The sequence below is a fragment of the Pocillopora verrucosa genome, chromosome 5 (assembly GCF_036669915.1).
Source record: "Pocillopora verrucosa isolate sample1 chromosome 5, ASM3666991v2, whole genome shotgun sequence".
NCBI lineage: Eukaryota > Metazoa > Cnidaria > Anthozoa > Scleractinia > Pocilloporidae > Pocillopora > Pocillopora verrucosa.
In genome coordinates this window covers 8019949-8043781 of record NC_089316.1, presented here as the reverse complement: position 1 = coordinate 8043781, position 23833 = coordinate 8019949, and the positions used below count along the sequence as shown (strand labels likewise).

Genomic DNA, 23833 nt, shown 5'->3' with positions numbered 1-23833 from the left:
CTCGAAGTTTGAAGCGTACTCATTTTGCGTCCCTCTCAGGGTCCTGTTCACAGTTAAGATGTTATCGGATGTTAATTCACTTGATGCCCGATAGCCTTTCCATATTCATCCTAATGCGCTGATTAATTCTAAACAAATAGATAATCTTATGTTTGGCGTGTAACTGATTGTTGCGTTATTGGTGGTTTTGGTGGTCTGGGCCAGATTACCTTAGTGCTATAGTCACTTTTTTCACTCATTAATATTTGTGGAGATGTCGGGTGTCTTGATTTTGAGATAAGGTAATGACCTCTCAGCCTAGAGCAAAGTCACTCTCATTTCACCAGTAAGGCTAAAAGTAAAGCTTAAGACAACCTCTGGGCCTAGAATGCCAACTGATTGGTAATTCACCTCTATAATAACAATACTGTAACATGTCAAAGAAAAGGTGTGCGGTAGAAAAAGGTATTTTCATCTCATTGGTTTGGCAGAGGCGAAAGAAAATCCACATGTTCGACTGGACAGAACTCGGCAGTGCTCCATCTGATGTGTTAGTGTAAACTTTTGACGAGGGGCAAAATTTCAGCGGGTGGTTTTATTACCAGGCTTTATTCAGCAACAGCTCCGACTGATTCCATTTATGGAAAAAAAGAAAAAATTCGTTAAGGTGCAAAGTTAACAACCCAGTGCATCTACACATTTTATTAGCAACGCTTCAAACTCCGGCGTCATGTGAAAATAAGTTTTTCTCAGAGCATTTTATGTACAGTAATGCAAGAGGTAGCCATTACCATTCTTAGCCCCTACAGATAACAATAATTTATCCCTTTGTTGGGAGATGCTTTTTTTGCAAGTTTTCCTTTTTTTATTATTGTTGTTTATTTAATAATAATTGACAATTGAATTCTAACATTACTTGTGGGAGAATTACCTGCAATTTAATCAAGGAAAATGTTCAATATTAAATTAATTGTGACAGTTCTAAAGAAAACTATCTTACTCTCCTTTTGCTGTTCCTTACGTTACGATCTTTTACAATAAGTTTCTTCATTTATTACTGAATTGTTGTGATGTAAAGTTAAAACCAGTTTTGATTGATTACTTTGTTTTTGCCTTACTGGGTTCTGGTTTCGTGCATTTACCCGAACATTTATTTGTTGTTGTTGTCATTTTCCCTGGTTACTGATATTATGGTAAAAACTACTCTTTCGCGATTGCTATCAAGTGAGTTTGAAGAGTCTTTTACATAACATTTCATTAGATGAGTGGTACCGAGAACCTACTCTGGCATATGGACTACATAAAAAAGTCCGTGTAAGTTAAATGTATTTACAAAGGGATAAAGTTTTTGTTAAATGATGAGATTACATATGCGATGCCCTTCTACCACTCAAGCAGCTGAGTCACAAAGTGACTCAGCTCATATCACTTTCCTTTGAAAAGAGCACCAACGATTTTTGGATAGTTTGATACGTTGTTAATAAACTCGCCTTGTTTTGCCTCATTTGCTTTGTGTTCGGGTCTCTTCTTGTAAATTAGAAACAAATAAACATCAAATGATTCAAAGACTAGCCTTAGAAAAGAAGTGGCTCTTGCGGGTTTTTTTCCAGCGCTCATTATTTTTCATAGGATTCTTTAAACATTTTTGCAGGTTAAAACAAGGAAAATTTCACAATGAGAAACTGTGATTTTGATTTCAAATCTAACATTTCTGTGAAAAATTGTTGGTGATGTGCTTGAACGGTGTACAAAGTTGTTTACAGCACCTTACAACTCACCTATATTACTCTAAGTCTTATTTTTAGCACATCGCGGCTTCGAATATTTTTCTTTTTGCGTTTCTGTTGTAGGAAAACATTAAACTTTGAAAAACTGGTCAACTTTTAAAAACTACATGCAGTTTTTAAACGTAATCGTACTCATGCATGTTGCACTAGCCCCAATAGCTTATGCAATTTGGTTAGCCTTTGAAAATTTACTCGTGCTGATTTCTCCCAAATTGCAATCGAAACGCCTGATTACCTATACAAATTGCTGCAAAAAAATTGTTTTGACAAATTTCATCTTGAATAAATGGAGTGCCTGTGCGCTTAATTAAATAACGGTTACCCAGGCTAAACCATTGAATTTTGCTTACTGTGTGCCTGGAAATTTGTTTAACGTTCCAAAATCACAATGACAAATTCACAATTATTACGTTAACTTTGTGTAATTTCATAGGACATCAGATTTTGACTGTCTTTACTTTTTTTTTTTCTACGCCGATATTGTAAGACAGCGCCTCCTTGTATTCCGTCAACCTACGCTAAAATAACCATGGTTAATAATTACAGCTAAAGAAGGATTTTAAAAAATATACTAAAAAAAAGAAATTCACAATTAAAAGGCTCGAAAACCATCAGCTTGAGAGTTTGCGTCATGCAGATTTTATTTGAAGATTTCCCTGAAGATCCTTCAACTCTCTTCGATAACAGAGGCTCTCTGATGAGAATTATCATAATAATGAAATAAATACCTGTTTGCCACCAAAGTTAAAATCTGCTGATAATGTTCACGACAGAGAAGAAAGGTTAAGTAGGTCACATGTTAAAAACCTTACACACGTGTAGTTACGGAGCGATTTATGAGTCCTCTTACTGCGCCATGTATATTTGCTTCGCATTCAGTCTGTACCACAGTAGCGTGAATCACAACCAGGTGGGTGGTGAAGTTTGTAGATGAAGTAGGATCCACAGTTTTTTCACAAAAATCGTTGTTGAGTATTTGCAAACTGGGAGCTCAGATAGACGATTACTAAAGCAGACCTTCATTTGAACTTCACCATCTTGCACTGTAGGATGAGCACCATCCAACCAGCCTGACCAGTCTGTACCACATCTGTATGCTGGCACACGTGTTGTTGGCATTTTTGTTCCCGCAGCTCCCACAAAACGATACCATCCCCTCAGGGAGTTTGTAGTCACACAATTCTGAACCGGGAGGTGTAAGGTAATCTATCTTTCTATTGGCTTCACTCAGGTTTTCATAATGATAGCAAGGATCAGCTGCAAAGTGAAATGAGAATTGCAAAAGGACTGATATTATTAAAATCAAGCCTAAAAGATATCTATGTGAGTGCTCTCAAATATTTCAGAATTATGTGTTGACTTAAGAAAAGCCCTCCAGAGATTTCGCGTCAAATCGTCGCCAAGTAGTTTCGTTTCTTAATGCACAACCTTTGTGCATTGAAACTTGAGTCCGAGTTAAGTCCTTAAAAATTGTTTTAACTATGTTTCCGTGACCAAAAATTGATGCATTAAGGACATTTATTTTTAGGTATAGGTTTCTACTGTAGGAAAGACGCCCCCGTGGACGTAAATTACAACCGCCGGACCGGTGCCGCTTGAAGACAATTAAGTCCTGAATATTCCACTTTTCAAAGCAGAAAAGAAGTACGATCGGTCAAGCAATTTGAACTATATTCTCTTAATATTTATTCCCAAAAAATATTTTTTGACTGAACTCAGTTATCAATATTTGAGAGAAAAGTTGTTTAGAATCATTTATCCAAAATGAACCTCATGATTCATGCTATCAATTACTTTGTCTAAATGTTGATATTCGTCTTAAAGACTAATCCAGCCCTCTACACATGGAGAATAAAGAAATTGCTGCACGAGATTTGGCTAATTTTTTTGTGCTCTTTTTCATTTGATCTCCTTCAAGGCACCGCAAAACCTCAAAGCCGTCGAAGGAAAGCTAGTGTATTAAAAAATGTCCCTATGGAAATATCGTGGTTTTTTATGTTCTATTTGATAAATGTTGGCCATATTTTGAAAGTGTGAGATTTTTGAAAGCGATATTTCACCGCCGCAAATGACTGAAAACAAACAAAAAAAAATTACTGTGAAACAGTACTTCTAACAAGGGACAAAATAAAACGGTGCACCAAATAGGCCTTATAAATCTAAGCTGATCTCAAAGAAACTATGCAGTTTTGGTTCCTTTTATAAATTCTGTGGCTGTGTAAGTTTACTAATAACTTGTGCGATCCTAATAACTACTAGTCCCAAATAATCTTTTATTTGAATTTAAATTTAGAGCATGTACAGGTGGTCTGAATTCTGAAACCTCTCGGGCAAACTCTGGCGCTTTTCCACGGACGAGCTTATCGAGGCAGTCTTTATAATCTTGTTTTGTTTCTACTGTTAAGAACTACAGATATTCGAAAAAAATTTAATGAAAGAATTGTGAATATGTTTCGAAAAAAGCATCTGTTTGTCTCCGTTGAGAGACTTGAAGTTTGAAGCGTGCTCATTTAGCGTCACTCTCAGGGTCGTGTTCACGGTTCGAGATGTTATCAGACATTAATTCATGCGATGCTCTTTACACATTCATTCAAGTGCGCTGATCAATTTTGAACAAATAGATAATTGTATGTTTGCCGAGTAACCGATTGTGTTGCGTTATTATTGAGATCATTTTAGGAAAAGTTTTAAGTTATATTACGTTGACTTACTTTCCAACGATTAAGGTCCATATATTTGCTAATTAGAATGATGAATTAACTTTTTGGTGGTTTGTGCCAGGTTACCTAACAAATTCAATATGGGTGGTCAAAACTCGCTTATGTCTCTAGTATTTAAACACAAACACCTCAGTACGAATGAATTTTTGGTAAGATATTTGTCTGCAAACATGAATGACACCTTTTTACCTAAAAGAGAGAAAAGAAAAGTGAACCATTTACACACTTCCATCAGTATGTATTTCCCCCGTACTGTTCTTGATACATTTCAGACATGCAACTTACATGGAGAATATAGTTTAAAAATCAAGAGCTCTTTCAAGTTTGTTATCATTTCTTTAGTTTTTTATAAGCCTAACGTTGATTCAGCAGTGAATAATAAATTGTTTGGTACTTTTCTCAATCACAATTTACTGTGAACTGGAATCAAGTTGGTGGCACATATAATTGTGCTCACCAATTCCTCACTAACATGAAATCCAGATGCATGACTTATTTTGTACTCCTTGTTCTCTACAGATGCTCTGTTAAAGTTGTGGAGACATGAGGAGTTGAGAGGTTTATACAAGGTAACCTTGATATGTATCGGTTGACAGCTTTTTGATTGATTGATCAAGTTAAAAATTGAGATTATTTTGACTGTGTGTGCTGGTCTTGTGGTGAAATATGCAGGGCATTGGTCTCTAATAAAGTCAGTCAATCAAATCCAAGAAGTCACAAGTGGTGTGTACCGCTCCATGTGTACCTTAATATCTTAGGCTTAAGAACATAAAAAATAATGGCATAAAATGTTGCACAATAGAGGAATTATTAAATATATATATATATATATATATATATATATATATATATATATAGGAAGTCTGTAAGTCGATTTTCGCGTGGAACAGTGCTCAATACGTTGAAGCAGAGCAGAATAAATAAATATTATGAGAGGAAAAAACGACGCAACTACATATCCCGACAAGCCTGTTTCGTGAATCGCTTCACTCGATTAAACCCCTGAAGAGTGAAGCGATTCACGAAACAGGCTTGTCGGGATATGTAGTTGCGTCGTTTTTTCCTCTCATAATATTTATTTATATATATATATATATATATATATATATATATATAATCTTTAGTTCCTAAATGTACATGGGAGATTCAATAGTGGAAGTGTAAACGTACTCTTATAGAGCACAATTTGAAAACTTTATACCAATGCATCGGGCCTATTTTTTTAAGTGACTCATTGTTTGGTACTCTGATTGCAGAGAACTTTAGATATCTTACAGATGTAGGTCTGCATGATGCAATCACAATTATGTCTTTGATATTCTCTTTTGAGACTTAATGTAGAACATTTTGATATTGTAGTTAGTATGTTTTGGATGCTGCATATGCACTAAGCCAACAGTGGTTTTCAAACCTCCTTTAAGAAAGGAGGGAAACAATCAAAAAGAGAAAAAGGGAAGGTAAGCGCAAAAACAAAAGAGAAGCATAAACATCAGTCTCAGAGTCAGGAACCATACAAAGCTATTTCAGCCTTTTTTAAGACCCCGCTATCTTCACCTAGCTTAGATAATGGTATTGTGAGTGATTAACCTGAGTTTATGTGTTTGAATGGAACATGAAGTTTGCTCATATCATTTTATTTTACTTGACCAGGGTTACGTTCCAGGTGTTTTTGGCGTATCGCACGGAGCACTGCAATTCATGGCCTATGAGAGCTGAAGAAAGGCTACAGTCAATATTTTGGAACACCAATCAACAAGAAGCTGGTGAATACTGTCTGCATGTGTTTGTATAGTTGATTGTATACGTGTTAAAGCTCACAAATTCAACAGAGTCAGCAAACAAGAAACTCTTGGTCTTAAACCTTGACTAACAGAACATGTGAAGTGTTTTTACTCTGATCATGTTCATAGCTAAGGGTGGATGATTGAATTGTTGTCATTTACTGGAACGAAACTTTACTCTCAACTCCCCTCTCCACCCAGAAGGATTGATAAGAATCAACCCTTTGTCCCCCCCCCAAGAATGACCGACATCTAACTTCTCCTTACAATATCACCTCTGAATCACACATGGAGGTCACGAGAATAGAGGAAATATTCAGCCACCGAAAAAGTTATTGACTGTTTAAGAAATTCTCCCTGTTAGTATCTTTGGAAATGTACAGAGAACAGTATGGAGAATATGAATATTGATGTTAGGGTGTAAAGGGTCAACACGAACACATGTGGTGGCCAGTGGCGAACGTAAAGGGAGAACGCGAGAGAGGGAAGGGTGGGGGAAGTTTTTGGCTTCTCATCTTGAGTAGTAGTCCTCCATGACGAGCTTCAGCACTTTGAAGCTACAACTGACGTCCAAAAGACAACCTCTATTACCTTTGTTGTACATGTGGCTGGTAGGAAGGTACTAATAGGATGACGTTTATTATTATGTAATCGTGGGTTATCGTGGGAATCACTCTGAAGTGCTGAAAATATAGTACTTCTTTTTTTTATATAAAGTGTTTTGCTCTCTAATTTATGTTTTGCTAACTTTCATTTTCTTCATAGAGTTCAACTGAGTACCTTGTAATGGCTTCATTGTCGAAAATTTTCGCCGCAACAGCGACATATCCTTATCAAGTGGTTAGAGCAAGACTTCAGGTTAGAATGGGAGATTCATTAGCAAATTATTAACCTTTTGACATAGATTTAGATTTCGTTTTACTGTTGTATGCTATTACCTTGAAATAAACTTGTAGTTTAAGGCTGTTTTTAGTTTTCAGGCCGGTGATCTCATCGGTTGGTTTACTGGACTCCAGTTTGATGTGGCCTGTGCTCGGGCCTCGAGCCTCAGCTAGATCATTGTGTCGGTTCCTTGGGAAAAGATTCGTTAGCCCCACACATCCCCCTTCCCAGTGGTTCAAATGGGCACCAACAAAAGGCCAGGGAAACCCTAAAATGAGGATAAATACCAAATCTCACGAGGGAGAATAGCTTTCACCCTCTTTCACTCTCTCTATTCCTCTTAAGAAACACGGATCCAAGATGGTTATGAGAACGCACGGCGCGAAAGTTTTGATCCTGTGCCCATAAAATTAGCGAAAACCAATTAAATATATCTGGAGCTGTCTCTAAGCAAGTCTGATTTGTTAAATCGTTCAGTATTTACTCTTTCCTGCTGTCATTTATTGTTCATGGATTTTACTTTTCTAAAGAATCAGTACACGATGGTGGAATACAAAGGCGCGTTGGATGTGATTAGTAAGACTTTCAGGTAAGTTGGAACTTGACATGAAGACTTAAAGTTTTCGATACGTTATAGACTAGCTTTCCATCTCTAGTTTCAAACCCTCTACATTAAAGAGAGGTACATGTTTTGCCCGTTTGAAACAATTTGACAAAGAACTGGACCAAAATTGGCGGAGAACTGAAACCAGCTCGTTTGAGAACTGGATCCAATTTCGGATTGACTTACGGCTTAGTGGTAAAGTCCACATTTTTATGAAAGAAGGTATTCTTCTTTTTCTGGCCTCTACTCACGACAGGTTCTTTTCAAAATCTTAGGCACGAAGGAGTAACAGGATTTTATAAAGGATTAACTCCCAGTGTCCTCAGGTAAGGCTAAATGTTAAAAATAAATTTGATGATACAAGTAGATTTGCTTGTTAGTTTTATGTGTTAAACCGCAATGTATAATCTAGAATTGGCCAAGAGGGCTTAGTGGGCTCTCATCTTTAATTTTAGGTGGCGCTTTGTAAAGGAAAGGGTCTTAAGAGATGGGGTACCCCCATAAGGTGTTTGAACTTATTTGCACCCTCTATCTGTGAGAAACTGGGAAGAAGAGACAGGCGATAGATACATTAAGAGGCTATAAAATTTGGAGTAGGTGTCATGTCATTGTTTTCGTCAGTTACATGTTCGAATACTGTGAAATTATTAAGATACTTATCGTTGTCACAAATGTTTGTGCCCCACCTGATATGTTAGTGTAAGTTTTAGCGGTTTTTTTTTGTTTTTGAAAATCCAGCAAAGGAGCGCTTTAGAAGAAACTCTGAAACTGTAATATATGTAAAACGTTCATTGTCGATTTTACTGTGTATTGTGCGTTTGATTGTTGTTGATTGTTGTTTCTTTTTAGAGTAACGCCAGCATGTGCACTTACATTTGAGGTGTACGAAAACGTTATTCACTTCCTTCTGCCGGACAGATGACATCGACAGGATAAATGATGGGATCCGGCAACGGGAGACAATGGGCAATACTACAGCACCTGGTTTTATTACCAGACTTTATTCCGCAACAGTTCCGACTGATTCATTTATGGAAAAAATATATTAACCGAGCGAAGTTAACCGCCCAGTGCGTTTACACATTTTATCGATAACTTCATTTACCAGCGGAATGTGAATATGAATTTTTTCAGAGCAATTTTTTTTACATCAATGCAAAAGGTATCCATTATTACTATCAGGTCTTAAGGGTAACAATGATTTCTCCTATTGTTCTTTTATAAAGAACCTTCCCCCTCCCTTTTGTCCCTTTTCCCATACGGGTATCAAATTTATGTACATCCACTTAGCACTAACAAAGGCATGAACTACAAGAGATGCCTTTTTGCAATTTTTTTTTTTATTACTATTAACTTCATAATTCAAACATTACTTGTGAAAACTACTTGCAATTAATCAAGAAAAATGTTCAATATTAAGTTAAAAATTACCTTATTTTCCTTTTTCTGTTCCTTACGTTAAAATATTTTTCAATAACTTTCTCCATTTGTTACTGAATCGTTGCGATGTAAAGTTAAACCCAGTTTTTATTTATGGCTCTGTTTTTACTTCACTGTAACATTTCCTTGTTTTTGTTGTTATTTTTACCTGGTTATTGACATTAACTTCAGTAAAGAACGGTGAAAGCTACTCTTTCGCGATCGCTATCAGATGAGTGGTATCGAGAACCTACTCCGACCCATGGACTACACTGCCCTTAACGCTTACTCGTGTTCGTGTTATGAAACTAGTCCGTGTAAGTTAAATTTATTTACAAAGAGATACACAGTTTTTGTTAAATAATGAGATAATTTATTTACACCACTCAAGAAGCTGAGCCACAATTGACCCAGCTCATATCACTTTGCTTTGAAGAGTCTACCGACGATTTTTCTATATTTTGATACGTTGTCAAGAAACTCGCCTTGCTTTGCCTCATTTGCTTTGTGTTCAGGTCTCTTATTGTAAATGAGAGACAAATGAACATCAAATGATTGGAAGACTAGTCTTAGTTAGAATATTGAAATATCAGGCAGTAGCCTTTGGGGGTTACGGTAAGAGTGGGTTTCTTTTCTGCGCTTACTATTTTTCATAGGATTCTTTGAATATGTTTGCATTATATAAAAGGAAAACTTCGCCGAGAGAAACTGTGATTTTGATTTCAAATCTAACATTCCTGTAAAATATTTTTGGTGATGTACTTAAACGGTGTAAAAAGTTGTTTACAACTTGTGTTTACCTAAGCTACTCTAAATACTTTTTTTTTATCACATTGCAGTTCTGAATACCTTACTTTTAGCGTGTTTATGTTGTAGGCAAACATTAACCATAGTAAAAACAGGTCAACTTTTAAAAGCTACATGCAGCTTTTAAACTTAATATTACACATGCAAGTTGCACTCGCCCTACGGGTTCATACAGTTTGGTCAGTCGTTGAAAATTTTCTCGTTCTGTTTTATCCCCAATTACACTGGAAACGCGTGATTACCTGTATAAAATTATTTTAACAAATTTCGTCAGGAATGAATGAAGCGCCCGTGCGCTTAGTTAAATAAGCTGCATAGGGACACTTTGAAGCCATTGCGTAAAGATCTTTAACTTGGATTCAAAATAAGCGTGAGATGTAAGCGATCCATTAATTTCAAATGAATTCTGGTCGATTCCGACACATTTAACACACAGTTACGCAGGCTAAACCATTGAATTTGCTGACTGTGTGTCTGGAAATTGGTTCAACGTTTCAAAATACTGAGTCACTATTATTACGTTAACTTTTTGTAATTTCAAAGGACATCGGATTTTGAGAATCATCACTTTTTTTTCTACGCCTATAACGAAAGATAGCACCTGTTTGTATTCCACTGACCTACGCTAAAATAATCATGATTTATAATTACAGCAATTGAAGGATGAAAAAAACGAAAAAGAACAAAAACATAAAAGGCTAAAAAACCATAAGCTTGAGAGTTTGTGTCTTGCAGATTTTACTTGAAGATTACTTTAAAGATCCTTTGGGCAATTCTCTCTTCAATGACAAAGGCTATCCGATGAGAATTATCATTCTAATGAAATAAATACTTGTTTGCCGCCAAAGGTAAAATCTACTGATAATGTTGACGATAGAGAAGAAAAGTTGAATACGTCGCATGTAAAAACCTTGTACACATGTACCTACGGAGCGATTTATTAGTCCTCTTACTACACGAAGCATATTTGCTTCACATTCAGTCTGTACTACAGTAGCGTGAGGGACAACCAGGTGGGCTTTTAAGTTTGTAGATGAAGTTGGATCCACAGTTTTTTACAAAAATATATGTTGCGTATTTGCAACCAGTAGTGCGATCACTAAAGCAGACCGTCCTTCGAACTTCACCTTCTTCCACTGTAGGATGAGCAGCATCCAACCAGCCAGACCACTGTGTACCACATCTGTATGCTGGCACACGCGTTGTTGGCATTTTTGTTCCTGCAGCTCCCACAAAACGATACCATCCCTCAACAAGGTGGTCGTCACACACCTCTTGGTACTGGGGTGTTAAGTAACTGCTCTTTCTACTGGCATCATTCAGGTTTTGATGATAATAACATGGGTCGGCTAGTAAATGAAATAAACATTACAAAAAAAGGTTGTAGTAACAAAGATAACCTTCTAAACCAGAAGGATCTGAAACAACTGGCTTGTTCCTGATACCCCCCCCCCCCCCCTCTCAAAAAAAAAATTCCGCGGGGAGTAAGTTGCCACAAAACGATGGACCAAATTTTAGTGTAGCTTAACTGCTCTTTCTCTTAGCGTCACTCAGGTTTTGAAGAATTCGGGTTAGAAGAATTTGGGTTAGCCAATGATGATGCACAAAGGAACTAAAATGAAATGATAGCATCATAAGGAATTACGTTTCCTTTTGCTTTAATCGTCCATCAAAGCCCGAGTTGTTTGTACCTCAACTGGATGCTGCCAAATGCGTTTAAGACATTTTTCATCCTCAGTTTTGATCCTCAGCTCCCACACAACGATGCCAGCCCAGAAGTATTTGCTAGTACCCAATTATTTTCTAGGAGAGTGTAATAACTCTCTGCTTACTAGCATCATCCAATTATTTGTAATCATAACGCGAATTGGCTTGCATAAGTCAAATAAGTTTGATTGATCATAACTGCTCTTATTATAAGAGAATCTTGGAAGGTTAGAGATTATTAAAGAGTTTTTAATTGCCACGGAGAGTATCGTGTCTGCATCATGTTAAAGTTTGTGTAAGGTTTTGAAATCATTTAAAACATAATCAGTTGGTAATTTAGTGTTAACAACTGAGTTGAAAACGTAGATTAGCTTTTTTACTCTTTACAGTGGCCAATTTACGCTTTCAACTTGGTTGGTAACACTGAATTACCTGCTATACTCTCCCACCGACGCAGCACTACAGTTTCTTTAGAAACTTACCCCCTATAATTAAAAGTTGATTCGTTCTTGTGCTCAAGGGAGCGTAAAAGTATGCCTCCTCGATGTGAATGTCAGATGAAAGTAAATTCTAAGAAATTTAATGCTACATTCAACGTGGGAACCAAACAAAAATTTCATCGCCTTCAAAAACCAAATTAGCCTTGACAATCAAAACCATCTCCAATAAGCGTGGGATAGCAAGAGAAATTGTACGAGCCCTGGGTACTAGTGCAAGGTGCATTCGGATGGCATTTATTCATTTTAAAGGGATGGGCCTCGCTACATTCGTCAATGTACAATACACAGTAAAAAAATTGTTGATAATACTTAATTACCCTATTATACTCTCCCACCGACGCAGCACCACAGCTTCTTTAGAACCTTACCCCCTTTATTCATCGCTCTTTCTATCAGTTTACTGTCGAGATAACCCACGCGGGATGTTGTGAGGACATGACATAAGTTTGTAATTACGAGCTGGAGGCGATTAATTTCCTTTTTTTTTTTTTTTCCGAATGGTTTCCCAACATCTGGAGACGTTTACTACGCTGGTAATCCGATAAAAAAAGCTGTCTGTTACTTTAGTAATTTAAACTTTAATTTTCCATGAGTTTATCGGTGCAATCAACGGTTGTTTTTTGGCCAGTCAGGGCGCCCGTAGTATCTTGATTATTTTATAAAACTTGATGATAATAATTTTCAACTTTTTTCTCTCAAATATATCTTACGCGTCAGCGAAAACGTAGCACCATCGAAAATCACTCACATATCCATCCTGTGCACAAGGTTAAGAGCCAAACGAGCGATTTTATTTTCATGCTTCTGTCAATCATTGTGATAAGGTTAATTTTAGTGGAGAATAACAATACATAAGTCACTAAGATTGTTCATTTAAAAATCAGGGACGTTACCTAGGAGGTTCTTAACATGAGGAACGGCTTTCTAAATCATAACGAGTTATATATGAGTAAGAAATTATCTAATTGTCTTGCAACACGGCTGAATGGTGCGGCGCTGTAGTCAAACGTGTCATGCAGGAATATTCTAAATATTGTAACGAAGACATTAAATTCACCTTCGCAGTTTTGTCCATTTCCAGTATATCCAGGCTGACATTCACATGTATGTGATCCAAGGGTGTTATTGCACTTAGCATTCACGTGACAGGAGTGATATCCTATACACTCGTCAATATCTGAGAAACCGTTTAACCATGAACGAATGAAATGCACTCAAACTAGTCACCAACGAAACGGTTAGACTGAGGAATCAGACTTCGTTCCTGTTTTATTTTGCTTTTTTTGTAATTTAATTTTTTTAACGAATAAAGTCGTTGAAGACTGAATCAAATTAATAGATTTAGAAAACCGTGCCGAAATCAAGTGGATTGTTACTTTCTTTCGTAGATGACTTTCTTGTTTTCACCGGCGCTGATCAAAACTAAAGACATAAAAAAGTGCAGCCCAAGCTATTCTCAAATTTTTTTTTTATCTCTGACTTCAATTCGCAGAACAATTTTTAATCACGGTTAAAACGACAATGACAACAAATAACACTGAATAATATCGCAGGTAACCTTCGTGTTGTTTCATTTTGATAAACTTCAACATGAAGCAAGTTTAATTTATTGATGAATTAATTCACGATAAAACTAACAGCACCCGTTCTTAGAGTTTTCATATATGGTTTAAGAAATGTATCAAAGAAAAGCCCTGACGTTCCTTAAAGCCACGCTCAATTACAAAAGGTAACTAGGCCCTAAAATCTTAGATCGCTTGCTAACGATCGTGTTCCCTTTCGGGAATCCAGAATTAATGTGGCGGTAAATTTTCACAAACTCACCGAATAAAACAAAGAAAGGAACCTGGTTATCCTGGAAATGAGTTCTGAAATCATTCCAAACAGCATTATCTCGTTTATAAGTGCACAATTAACGCAAATTCTAGGCGTTTTGATCACGACGGGAAATCAGCGAAATGACGTCCTGAACTTGATGGGGAGAACGGCAACGCTAACACCGGAAGTCGAAATAGAGTCGTGTCCAGATTATCCGCGCGCTTTCCTGTTCTGAAATGACGTTCCCGTCCTCTTGCTGAACGACTCTAATATCTGAGAAACCGTAAATACATTTTGCACTTTATTTTTGTCGTCTAACGATTTGTAATTACTTTAATCATTTCAGATAATAAGAGAAAGCTTTCTCTTTCTTTGTCTTTAACGAGCTTGATTTTTGAAACGTGCAACTTAGATGTTATATTCTCCTTTCCAATATTCTTTTTTAATTCTCCTAACATCAAGGCTCTGAGACAAACCGGAAGTAGATCATGGCAACTCCGTGCATAAGCATGTATGGGTAATGCTGCTTAAAAAAACAAAACTTAGCACTGGTAGGACGATAGTTCCTGCTAAAATTGCTTCATTTAATGCTATGGATCCACAGATATAGCATGCAAGTTATTATTGGTCTGTTATTCACTCACTCGATTGTAGATAGCAATTGCTTAGAATTAAACATTGTAACTCGCATGTCTTTAACTACTTTAAGGCTTTGAGCCTAAAACAGTGATATTGGAGATCCAGATAAACTCATCAGGATCCGAATTTGAGCTCCTTCTTTTTCAGACAAAGCATTAAAGGACAGCTCTAGGCAGACTTAGGGCACAACCGGTATCGTTTACGTATGAGAAACTAATAATATGGCCACCTCAGCAGCTTCGGGCTATATTCGAGCAGGAATATTCTAAATATTATAGCAAAGAGATTAAATTCACCTGTGCAGCTTTGACCATTTCCATTAAATCCAGGGTGGCATTCACAAAGATAGGATCCGTTGGTGTTCGTGCAGGTTGCATTTACGTGACAAGAGTGATTTCCTTTACATTCGTCAATATCTGAGGAAACCACATATATATTTGCACTTCATCATGTTTGTCACTTTAAAAATGAGCGGACTCTCAGTCGAGTGATTACTTCGATAATCATACATGATAAAACAGTTTTTTCTCTTTTTGTGTTCCACGAATTTGATATTTGAAACGTATATTTTATCACGAGTATTTCTGTTTATCAAGCTATCGGCTCTGAAACAACTAGCTTGTTCCTGCTGCTCCCACAAAACGTACCATCCCTTGGGGGATAGGTCGTCACAAAACACTGGACCAAATTTCGGTGTAGCGTAACTACTCTTAATATTGGCATCACCCAGGTTTTGATAATTATAGCAGGTAATTTAGTGTTAACAACCGAGTTGAAAACGTAAATTTGCCACCGTAAAGGGTAAAAAAGCTGACGTTTCGAGCGTTAGCCCTTCCTCAATCACTGATAGCATTACAAAGAGTCATGTTTCTTTTTGCTTTAATCGCCCATTTAAGTCTGAGTCGTATGTACCTCTACTATATGCTACCAAATGCGTTTAAGACATTTTTGATTCTCAGCTCCCGCACAACGATGCCAGCCCCGAGGTATTCGGTAGTAACACAATTATTTCCCAGGAGTGTGTAATTTCTCTCTACCTCCTAAAGGTTTCCTTTCTTTCCATGAAAAGGGTCAGATAAGGTCAGAGAAAAATACACAATCCCTTCAGGACTCAACCTGCCATTTCTTTTAGATTTTTTTCCTTCCCCATTATTTTTCTTACCTTATCAACTGAGTTGATAATGCAAATTGGCCTCTGTAAAGAGTTTCAAAGCTGACGTTTCGAGCATTCGCTGCAGCACTCTTTACGGTGGCCAATTTACCTCATCAACTCAGTTGATAATACTAAATTACCCTGTTGCACTCTCCCACCGACGCAGCACCGCAGTTTTTGTAGAACCTTTATTTATCGCTCTTTCTCTCAGTTTACTGGCGATATAATCCACGCTGGATTTTGTCAAAACGAGCTGGAAGCAACTGATCTACTTTTTTTTCGAATGGTTTCCCAACATCTGAAGACGTTTACTACGCTGGTAAACCGATAGAAAGTGCGGTCTGTTACTTTAATAACATATATAAACTTCAATTTTCCACAGGTTTACCGGTGCGATCAACGATTGTTTTTTAACCAATCAGGGCGCTCGTAGTATCTTGACTATTTTATAAAACTTGATGATAATAATTTTCCACTTTTTCCCTCAAATATATCTTGAATGTCAACGAAAACGTAGCGTCTTGGAAAATCATTTACATATCCATCCTGTGCACAGGGTTCAGAGCCAAACGAGCGATTTTACTTTCATGCTCCTGTCAGTCATTGTGATAAGGTTAATTTTAAAGGAGAACAACGCATCAGTCACCAAAATTGTTCATTTAAAAGTCAGGGACATTGCCTAAGAGGTTCTTGACATGAGAAATGGCTGCCTAAATCAAAACCAGTAATGAGTAATTAATTACCTAATTGTCTTGCAACGCGGCAAAATGGTGTGGCGCTGTAGCCGGAAAGCATACAGGACTATTAAAAATATTGTAGCGAAGAAATTAAATTCACCTGTGCAGTTTTGTCCATTTCCAATATACCCAGCATGACATTGACATACATGTGATCCAAGGGTGTTCATGCATGTAGCATTCACGTGACAAGAGTGATTTCCTTTGCACTCGTTGATATCTGTAAAATCGTAAACATAACTAAAGAAACGAACTGTAATTAAAAAAAAAGTTGCCGAACATAACGTAAGAAACCCTAGTCTTGTTGTTTTGTGGTTCCAGACGCAAATGCTTCACACAACCACTCACCAGATTTTTTTCTCGGTTCCTCCAAGTTCAAATCTGTTCCTATCTATCAAGTCTCCCTTTACCAGTGGAGATTTTTTACATTACACAGAATGTTTACTTAACCACCTAACTCCCTTTAATGACCAAGAAAGAAATTCTCCTTACCAAATCATTACAATATCAAACAGACAAGTGACGAGAATAAGGAAAAATATCAGCTTGGGGATTATCAGTAGATTCAATACCAAATTCTTAGAACTGACATCATGAGAATTGTATGGTAGACAGTAAGCAGAATTACTGATGAGATGTTAGGAGTGAAATGGTCAATACAAGGTATGCTGGTAAAACAAGTCTCGCAAATATGATAGTGCTTTTCTTTCTGATGGAAATGGTTTCAAAAGAAATGCATCAAGTACCTGTGCAGTCGCTTCCATTTCCAGTATATCCTGGGTGACAAGTACAGACATACGATCCTTTGGTGTTCATGCATGTAGCATTTACGTGACAAGAGTGATTTCCTTTACACTCGTTAATATCTGTAAAATGATAACATAAAAAAAGAATACATTTTAAAATATGCAATTGGGAAGAAGTTACCGAGCATAAGGTTAGAAACCTTAGTCTTGTTTTCTTGGGTCCTAGACGCAAGCACTTCACTTTAGCGCTCACTAGATTTTTTTCTTGGTTTCCCGCGAGTTTAAATCTGTTGTTCTGTCCTGTAAGCACATCCATCAAGTCCCCCTTTGCCAGTTGAGATTTTTTTACCACTGAATGTTTATTTAATACAATTGTGTCATTATCAACATTGTCTTCAGGCCTACATTCATCTCTTTTTTACACAAGGTATGCTGGCAAAACAAGTCTTGCAACGATGATAGTGCTTTTCTTTCTGATGGGAATGGTTACAGAAGAAACGCATCAAATACCTGTGCAGTTGTGTCCATTTCCAGTATATCCGGGGTGACAAGTACAGACGTACAATCCTTTGGCGTTCGTGCAGATAGCATTCACGTGACAAGAGTGATTTCCTTTACACTCGTCAATATCTGAGAAACCATTTGTATATTTGCACTTTATCACGTTATTCATTTTAAAATGGGTCTCAGTCGTGTAATTACTTTAATAATTGTAAACAACAAAACTCATGTCCTTTTTTTTTTTGTTTGCTTTACAAATTAGATATTTGAAGCGTATATTTCATGGCGAATATTACAATTTATCAACCAGACCGATCTGAAACAGTTCCTGCTTTGTCATCCCCCCCCCCCAAAAAAAAAAACAGAAAAAAAAATTCCGCGGGGAGTAAGTTGTCACAAAACAGCTTACCAAATTTTGATGTAGCTTAACTTCTCTTTCTATTAGCGTCACCCAGGTTTTGATGAATTTGGGTTAGAGAATGATGATGCACAAAGGAACTAAAATGAAATTATAGCTTTATGAAGAATTACATTTCCTCTTGCTTTAATCGCCCATCAAAGCCTGAGTTGTTTTCACCGGCTCAACTGGATGCTACCAAATGCGTTTAAGACATTTTTGATCCTCAGCTCCCACACAGAGATACCAGCCCAGAAGTATTCGCTAGTACCCAATTATTTCCTAGGAGTGTGTAATAACTCTCTGCCTACTAGCATCATCCAATTATTTGTAATCATAAGGCCAATTGGCTTGCGTAAGTCAAATAAGTTTGATTGATCATAACTGCTCTTTTTATAAAGGAATCTTGGAAGGTTAGAGATTCTTTTACGGTTTTTAAGTTCCACCGAGAGTCATGTTTGCATCACATTAAAGTTTGTGTAAGGTTTTTAAATCATTTAAAACATAATCAAAAGTTGGTAATTTAGTGTCCACAACTGGGTTGAAAACGTAAATTGGCCACCGTAAAGAGTAAAAAGGCTGATTAGCACTTGTTACTCTTTACGGTGGCCAATTTATATTTTGAACTCAGTTGTTAACTAAATTACCTGCTATACTCTTCCACCGACGCGGCACCAAAGTTTCTTTAGAAACTTCCCCCCTATAATAGTTAATTTTGACCAATCAGTGCGCTCATATTATCTTGACTATTTTATAAAACTTGATGATAATAATTTACAACTTTTTTCTTTCAAATATATCAGCGAAAACGTAGCGCCATGGAAAGTCACGTACATATCTATCATGTGCACAGGGTTCAGAGCCAAACGAGCGATTTTATTTTCATGACTTTGTCAATGACTTGTTTAGAATCCATTAAAAGCAGAATAACAATGCATCAGTTACCAAAATTGTTAATTTAAAAGTCAGTGACATTACCTAAGAGGTTCTTAACACGAGAAACGACTGCTTAAATCAAAACCAGTAATGAGTAATAAATTATCTAATTGTCTTGGAACGCAGCTGAATGGTGCAGCGCCGTAGCCGGAATCCATACAGGACAATTAAAAATATTGTAGAGAAGAAATTAAATTCACCGGTGCAGTTTTGTCCATTTCCAGTATATCCAACATGACATTGACATACATGTGATCCAAGGGTGTTCACGCATGTAGCATTCACGTGACAAGAGTGATTTCCTTTGCACTCGTTGATATCTGTAAAATCATAAAAATAACCAAAAAAAAAAAACAAACAAACTGTAATTGAAAAAAAGTTGCCGAACATAACGTAAGAAACCCTAGTCTTGTTGTCTTGTGGTTCCAGACGCAAGTGCTTCACACAACCACTCACCAGATTTTTTCTCGGTTCCCCCAAGTTTAAATCTGTTGTTCTGTCCTGTAAGCCTGTCTATCAAGTCTCCCTTTACCAGTGGAGATTTTTTAACTTACACTGAATGTTTACTTAACCATCTAACTTCCTTTAATGACCAAGAGAGAATTTCTCCTTACTAAATCATTACAATATCAAACAGACAAATGACGAGAATAAGAAAAAATATCAGCTTGAGGATTATCAGTTGATTCAATACCAAATTCTTAGAACTAACATCGTATGAATTGTATGGTAGACTGTAAACAGAATTACTAATGAGATCTTAGGAGTGAAAGGGTCAATACAAGGTATGCTTGTAAAACAAGCTTCGCAAATATGATAGTGCTTTTCTTTCTGATGGAAATGGTTTCAAAAGAAATGCGTCAAGGTTAATTCCTTTGATCCTCCAAAATTTTTGAAACAAATTTAAAAAAATGCAATCGGGAAGAAGTTGCCGAGTATAAACTTAGAAACCTTAATCTTGTTTTCTTGGGTCCTAGACGCAAGCACCTCACTTAAGCGCTCACTAAATTTTTTTCTTGATTCCGCGCGAGTTTAATCCATTGTTCTGTCCTGTGAGCCCATCCATTAAGTCTTCCTTTGCCAGCTGAGATTTTTTTCCCCTGAATGTTTATTTAAAACAATTGTGTCATCATCAATATTGTCTTCAGGTCTACATTCATCTCTTCTCAATACAAGGTATAATGGCAAAACAAGTTTTACAACGATGATAGTGCTTTTCTTTCTGATGAAAATGGTTACAAAAGAAACGCATCAAATACCTGCGCAGCCGCGTCCATTTTCAGTATATCCGGGGTGACAATTACAAACGTACGATCCTTTTGTGTTCGTGCAGATAGCATTCATGTGACAAGAGTGATTTCCTTTACACTCGTCAATATCTGAAAAATCATCGATACATTTTTGCATCTTATCGTTTTTATGACTCTTAGTCGGTTAATTCCTTTAATCATCACAAATTATAAGACAAATGTTTCTCTTTTAGTGCTACATAAATTTCAGCACAAATAGTTGAATTTATCAACCTGACTATTCTGAAACAAGCAAGATGTAGAGCATGGTAACTCTGTGCATAAATACGTGCATGGGTAACGCTGCTCTAAATTATGAGACGATTTACAAAAATTAGTTTTATTTAGAAATATTAATAAGGTAATCTTCAAAATTACCTGAACATGAGTGTCCATCGCCAGTGTATCCCACTTTACATGTGCATTTGTAAGAACCATACGTGTTAGTACAGTTTGCATTCACGTCGCAGTCACTGATGTTAAATTTACATTCGTCCATATCTAGAATGTGGAAAGAGAAGCAGTGACTAAGTTAGAGCAACTTGAGAGAGACATCCTCCATAGAACTGATCCAAACCAAATATTACGATGATGATATCAATAATAGTATAATTTATAATAATTTCATGATACCTATAACTCGTTACAAAATAAAATAACTCATTCAAACTCATAGGACCTACCTTCGTTAACCATATTACAGTAAATCAGTTTTGCCTTTCCTTTCCCAGTTGGATCGAGCCAATACTTGCCGCTTATGGTGTGTTTACCTTCACTATCCTTTATTTCCCGACAAGACAGCGCTGGTAATTCAGGGATAGAACCTAATGGAGCTGAAGTAAAGATATGTTTTACGTTCACTTCCTTTTCTTAGTTCTTCCGGGTGAGAAGGAATCAGGCTGAGGATGGAGAAGATTTAAAGAAATAGGAATCACTTACAATCACTTTCTTACCTCTGCCGTTCAATCGCCGGATGTAAAACCACGCGGGAGCTGAAAGGAAATTCTCTGGTCTCGCCTCCTTGGTGCGGTTATTTAGTTCACATATTTGGTATTTTTGATTGTAGTTATAGCTTTGGCATGTGATCTCTTGTCCGCATTTGACATCGCAGAGGTGAGGAGCCGCTACTGACCATCTTTTGAAGACCGAACACCTGAGAGCCATCCCTTCTATGTATACATTGTTCCTACATTGATCGTCAGCTGTGACAAACTCCATGGCAGAGGCGAAGAGGAGGAATCTTAAATTTTGGAATATCCACAACATACCTTTTACTTGCATTTAATCTGCAAATATTGAGGGTAAGACACCATAAGTACATGTTTAATTCCCGCCTAGTTACAGCTAACTTTGAAAAACTGTCTACCTACCTAATGAGTAAAAATAAAATTTATAATAAATGTCATGCACTGACTAATGGCCCGCCTGAAACTTCGCGAGAAAACTTCATAGCAGCTCGACAGGATGCTAGTTGGAATGTCAAGAAAAAAATGTTAAGTACAACTTAAAAGTTGTATCAGAATATCTGAGGTTTTTTAGCTTCTCTCAGCTTTTGTGGAATGATACCTTTGATCTGCTTATCTAGTGTAGTTAACTTGCGAAGATAGCCTTACCAAATTGGCTTAGTAATCTTCAAGTAGCTGCGGTTTTATATATATCTTCTGTCAAACAAGTATCTGTTAGTGTGTGTTACTTCTCCTTTATCTAAAAAAACAGTTCAGTAATCAAAAAGTCGTATGAAAAATTAGTTTTATATATATATATATATATATATATATATATATACACTCCTAACACTAGAGCTGATAAATATAAGAAATGCGGTCCTCAATCATATGATTGCCGCCGAGTTAAAATTGCTCTCTTTCATCAAAGTATTATAACTATGATTAAGATACCAAACGTTTGTTTTAAGCCAATGTGTAATAATTAACCTTAAAAGAGAACCTCACCGTTTCTGTTTGGCTCCTCAGAAGCAATGAATTCAGCAGAATTCGGGCCGGAATTTAAGTAATATAATTTTTCTGTTTGCGATGTTTGCCAACCAATGGCGAAGATACTTGTTTTATTAATTATAAGTTGAAATTCAGTCGGTATAAATTACGAGCTGTGAGGCACGAATTAGGATTTGATAAATTTTGAATACAGACTTACGAAGCTACTTTAAAATCAGCTCTTAGGAGTGTTTTAATAACATATCCCTCATATTTATCCATTATCCATAACAAAAGACACTCATCTGTTAGCTCAGGAAATATAATTAAACTCGAAGAACGTCAAATTGTCCGTGCCATTTGTCCACAGTTGTATAATTTTAGTCTGGAAACTTCGAGCAAATATTGATGATTTGTGATGCAATTCATTTGTTAAAAGTAAACAAGATTCCATTAGTCGAGGAAGACATTAAAACTTGAGGGTTCAAATGAAGCTACAATTGGAATTTAAGCTCAGGATCAGGGAAAGTAAATCTAGCAACATTTTACGGAAACTGCGAACAAACTGACGAATTTGCAGAAAAATTTTTAACCATTTACCTCTAAGCATAACACAAACAATTCGCCGATTGTGAAGTTCATTTACGTTAATGACGCTGCAAATTTGACAGGTGCATCTTTGTCATCTAACGTGTTCAAGTTCTTTTTATCCTTACATTACTTAAATTTATGCTGTAGGTTGCTCCCAAATTACGCCATTTAAGAATTTCTCGCGTTTATTCCAAACCCCTTCGTCACCACAAGTGCATGTATAGTTTGTTTTTAAACGAGAGACATAACAGGTCCTAAAAGCTATTAATGACCATCATTTGAATACAAAACTTTTAAACTAACAGAGACTCGCCCTCATTTTTCCTGGGTTGCTTGCTTTTGTTTGTTTGTTTGTTTGTTTTTACGCGGGGCTGCTCAATCTTTTAAAAATCTTTTTAACATCTTTTAAGTGTGACATACGATGGAACAATTAAAGAGAGCTTTCGAGCAAAATCCTATTTGAAATGACTTAATGGAGTTAGAATTGTGAGATCCTAATATTTTCTAGTCCCAAAAAACCTTTTATTTGAATTTGCATTTGAAATTTAAAACCTTTTAGAGAAACTTTAGCGCTTTTCCACGAACGAGCTTTTCTTGGCAATATTTATATTCTTGTTTTGTTCGTACTGCCAAGAACTACAGATATTCGATAAAAGCGTCCGGGACATGTTTTTTGTCTCAGTTATGAGACTCGAAGTGTTATGCGTACTCATTTAGCGTCACTCTTGAGTGCATGTCTACTAAATGTTATTACTGTCTGAGTCGCTACACCTTTATTCACCCGTTTCTTTGATATCGCCAACTTTTACTTGAAGTTATTTGGGAATCATTAGGGTTTTTCTTAGACAGAGTTGCAGCGGAGATGTTTATTGGCCTCACGATTTCAATATGAAAATGAAACGAGTG

General features: G+C 36.6%; 1 protein-coding gene and 1 pseudogene across 6 annotated transcripts; one reads left to right on the top strand and one right to left on the bottom strand.

Annotated features, from left to right (window-relative positions):
* The first annotated feature begins 413 nt into the window (after nucleotides 1-413).
* Nucleotides 414-8675, top strand: LOC131793073 (solute carrier family 25 member 32-like; annotated as a pseudogene).
* Nucleotides 8676-9131: 456 nt separating this feature from the next.
* On the bottom strand, nucleotides 9132-22589 carry LOC131786962 (fibrillin-1-like). 6 transcript variants are annotated; one of them, XM_066166755.1, is made up of 12 exons: nucleotides 22355-22589; nucleotides 22016-22106; nucleotides 21356-21688; nucleotides 21086-21235; nucleotides 20781-20903; nucleotides 20373-20492; nucleotides 19314-19433; nucleotides 17790-17909; nucleotides 17280-17399; nucleotides 16634-16753; nucleotides 14940-15059; nucleotides 9132-11328 (listed from the first exon to the last, which is right to left on the bottom strand). In XM_066166755.1, exons 3-12 carry the CDS (start codon nucleotides 21681-21683, stop codon nucleotides 10958-10960), a joined length of 1692 nt encoding a protein of 563 aa, XP_066022852.1. In that variant the 5' UTR covers nucleotides 21684-21688; nucleotides 22016-22106; nucleotides 22355-22589; the 3' UTR covers nucleotides 9132-10957. The 6 variants fall into 6 exon arrangements, with proteins under 6 accessions (XP_066022852.1, XP_066022851.1, XP_066022853.1 ...); XM_066166754.1 differs by having other exon boundaries at nucleotides 22016-22589; XM_066166756.1 differs by lacking the exon at nucleotides 22016-22106 and having other exon boundaries at nucleotides 22337-22589.
* Nucleotides 22590-23833: the final 1244 nt, after the last annotated feature.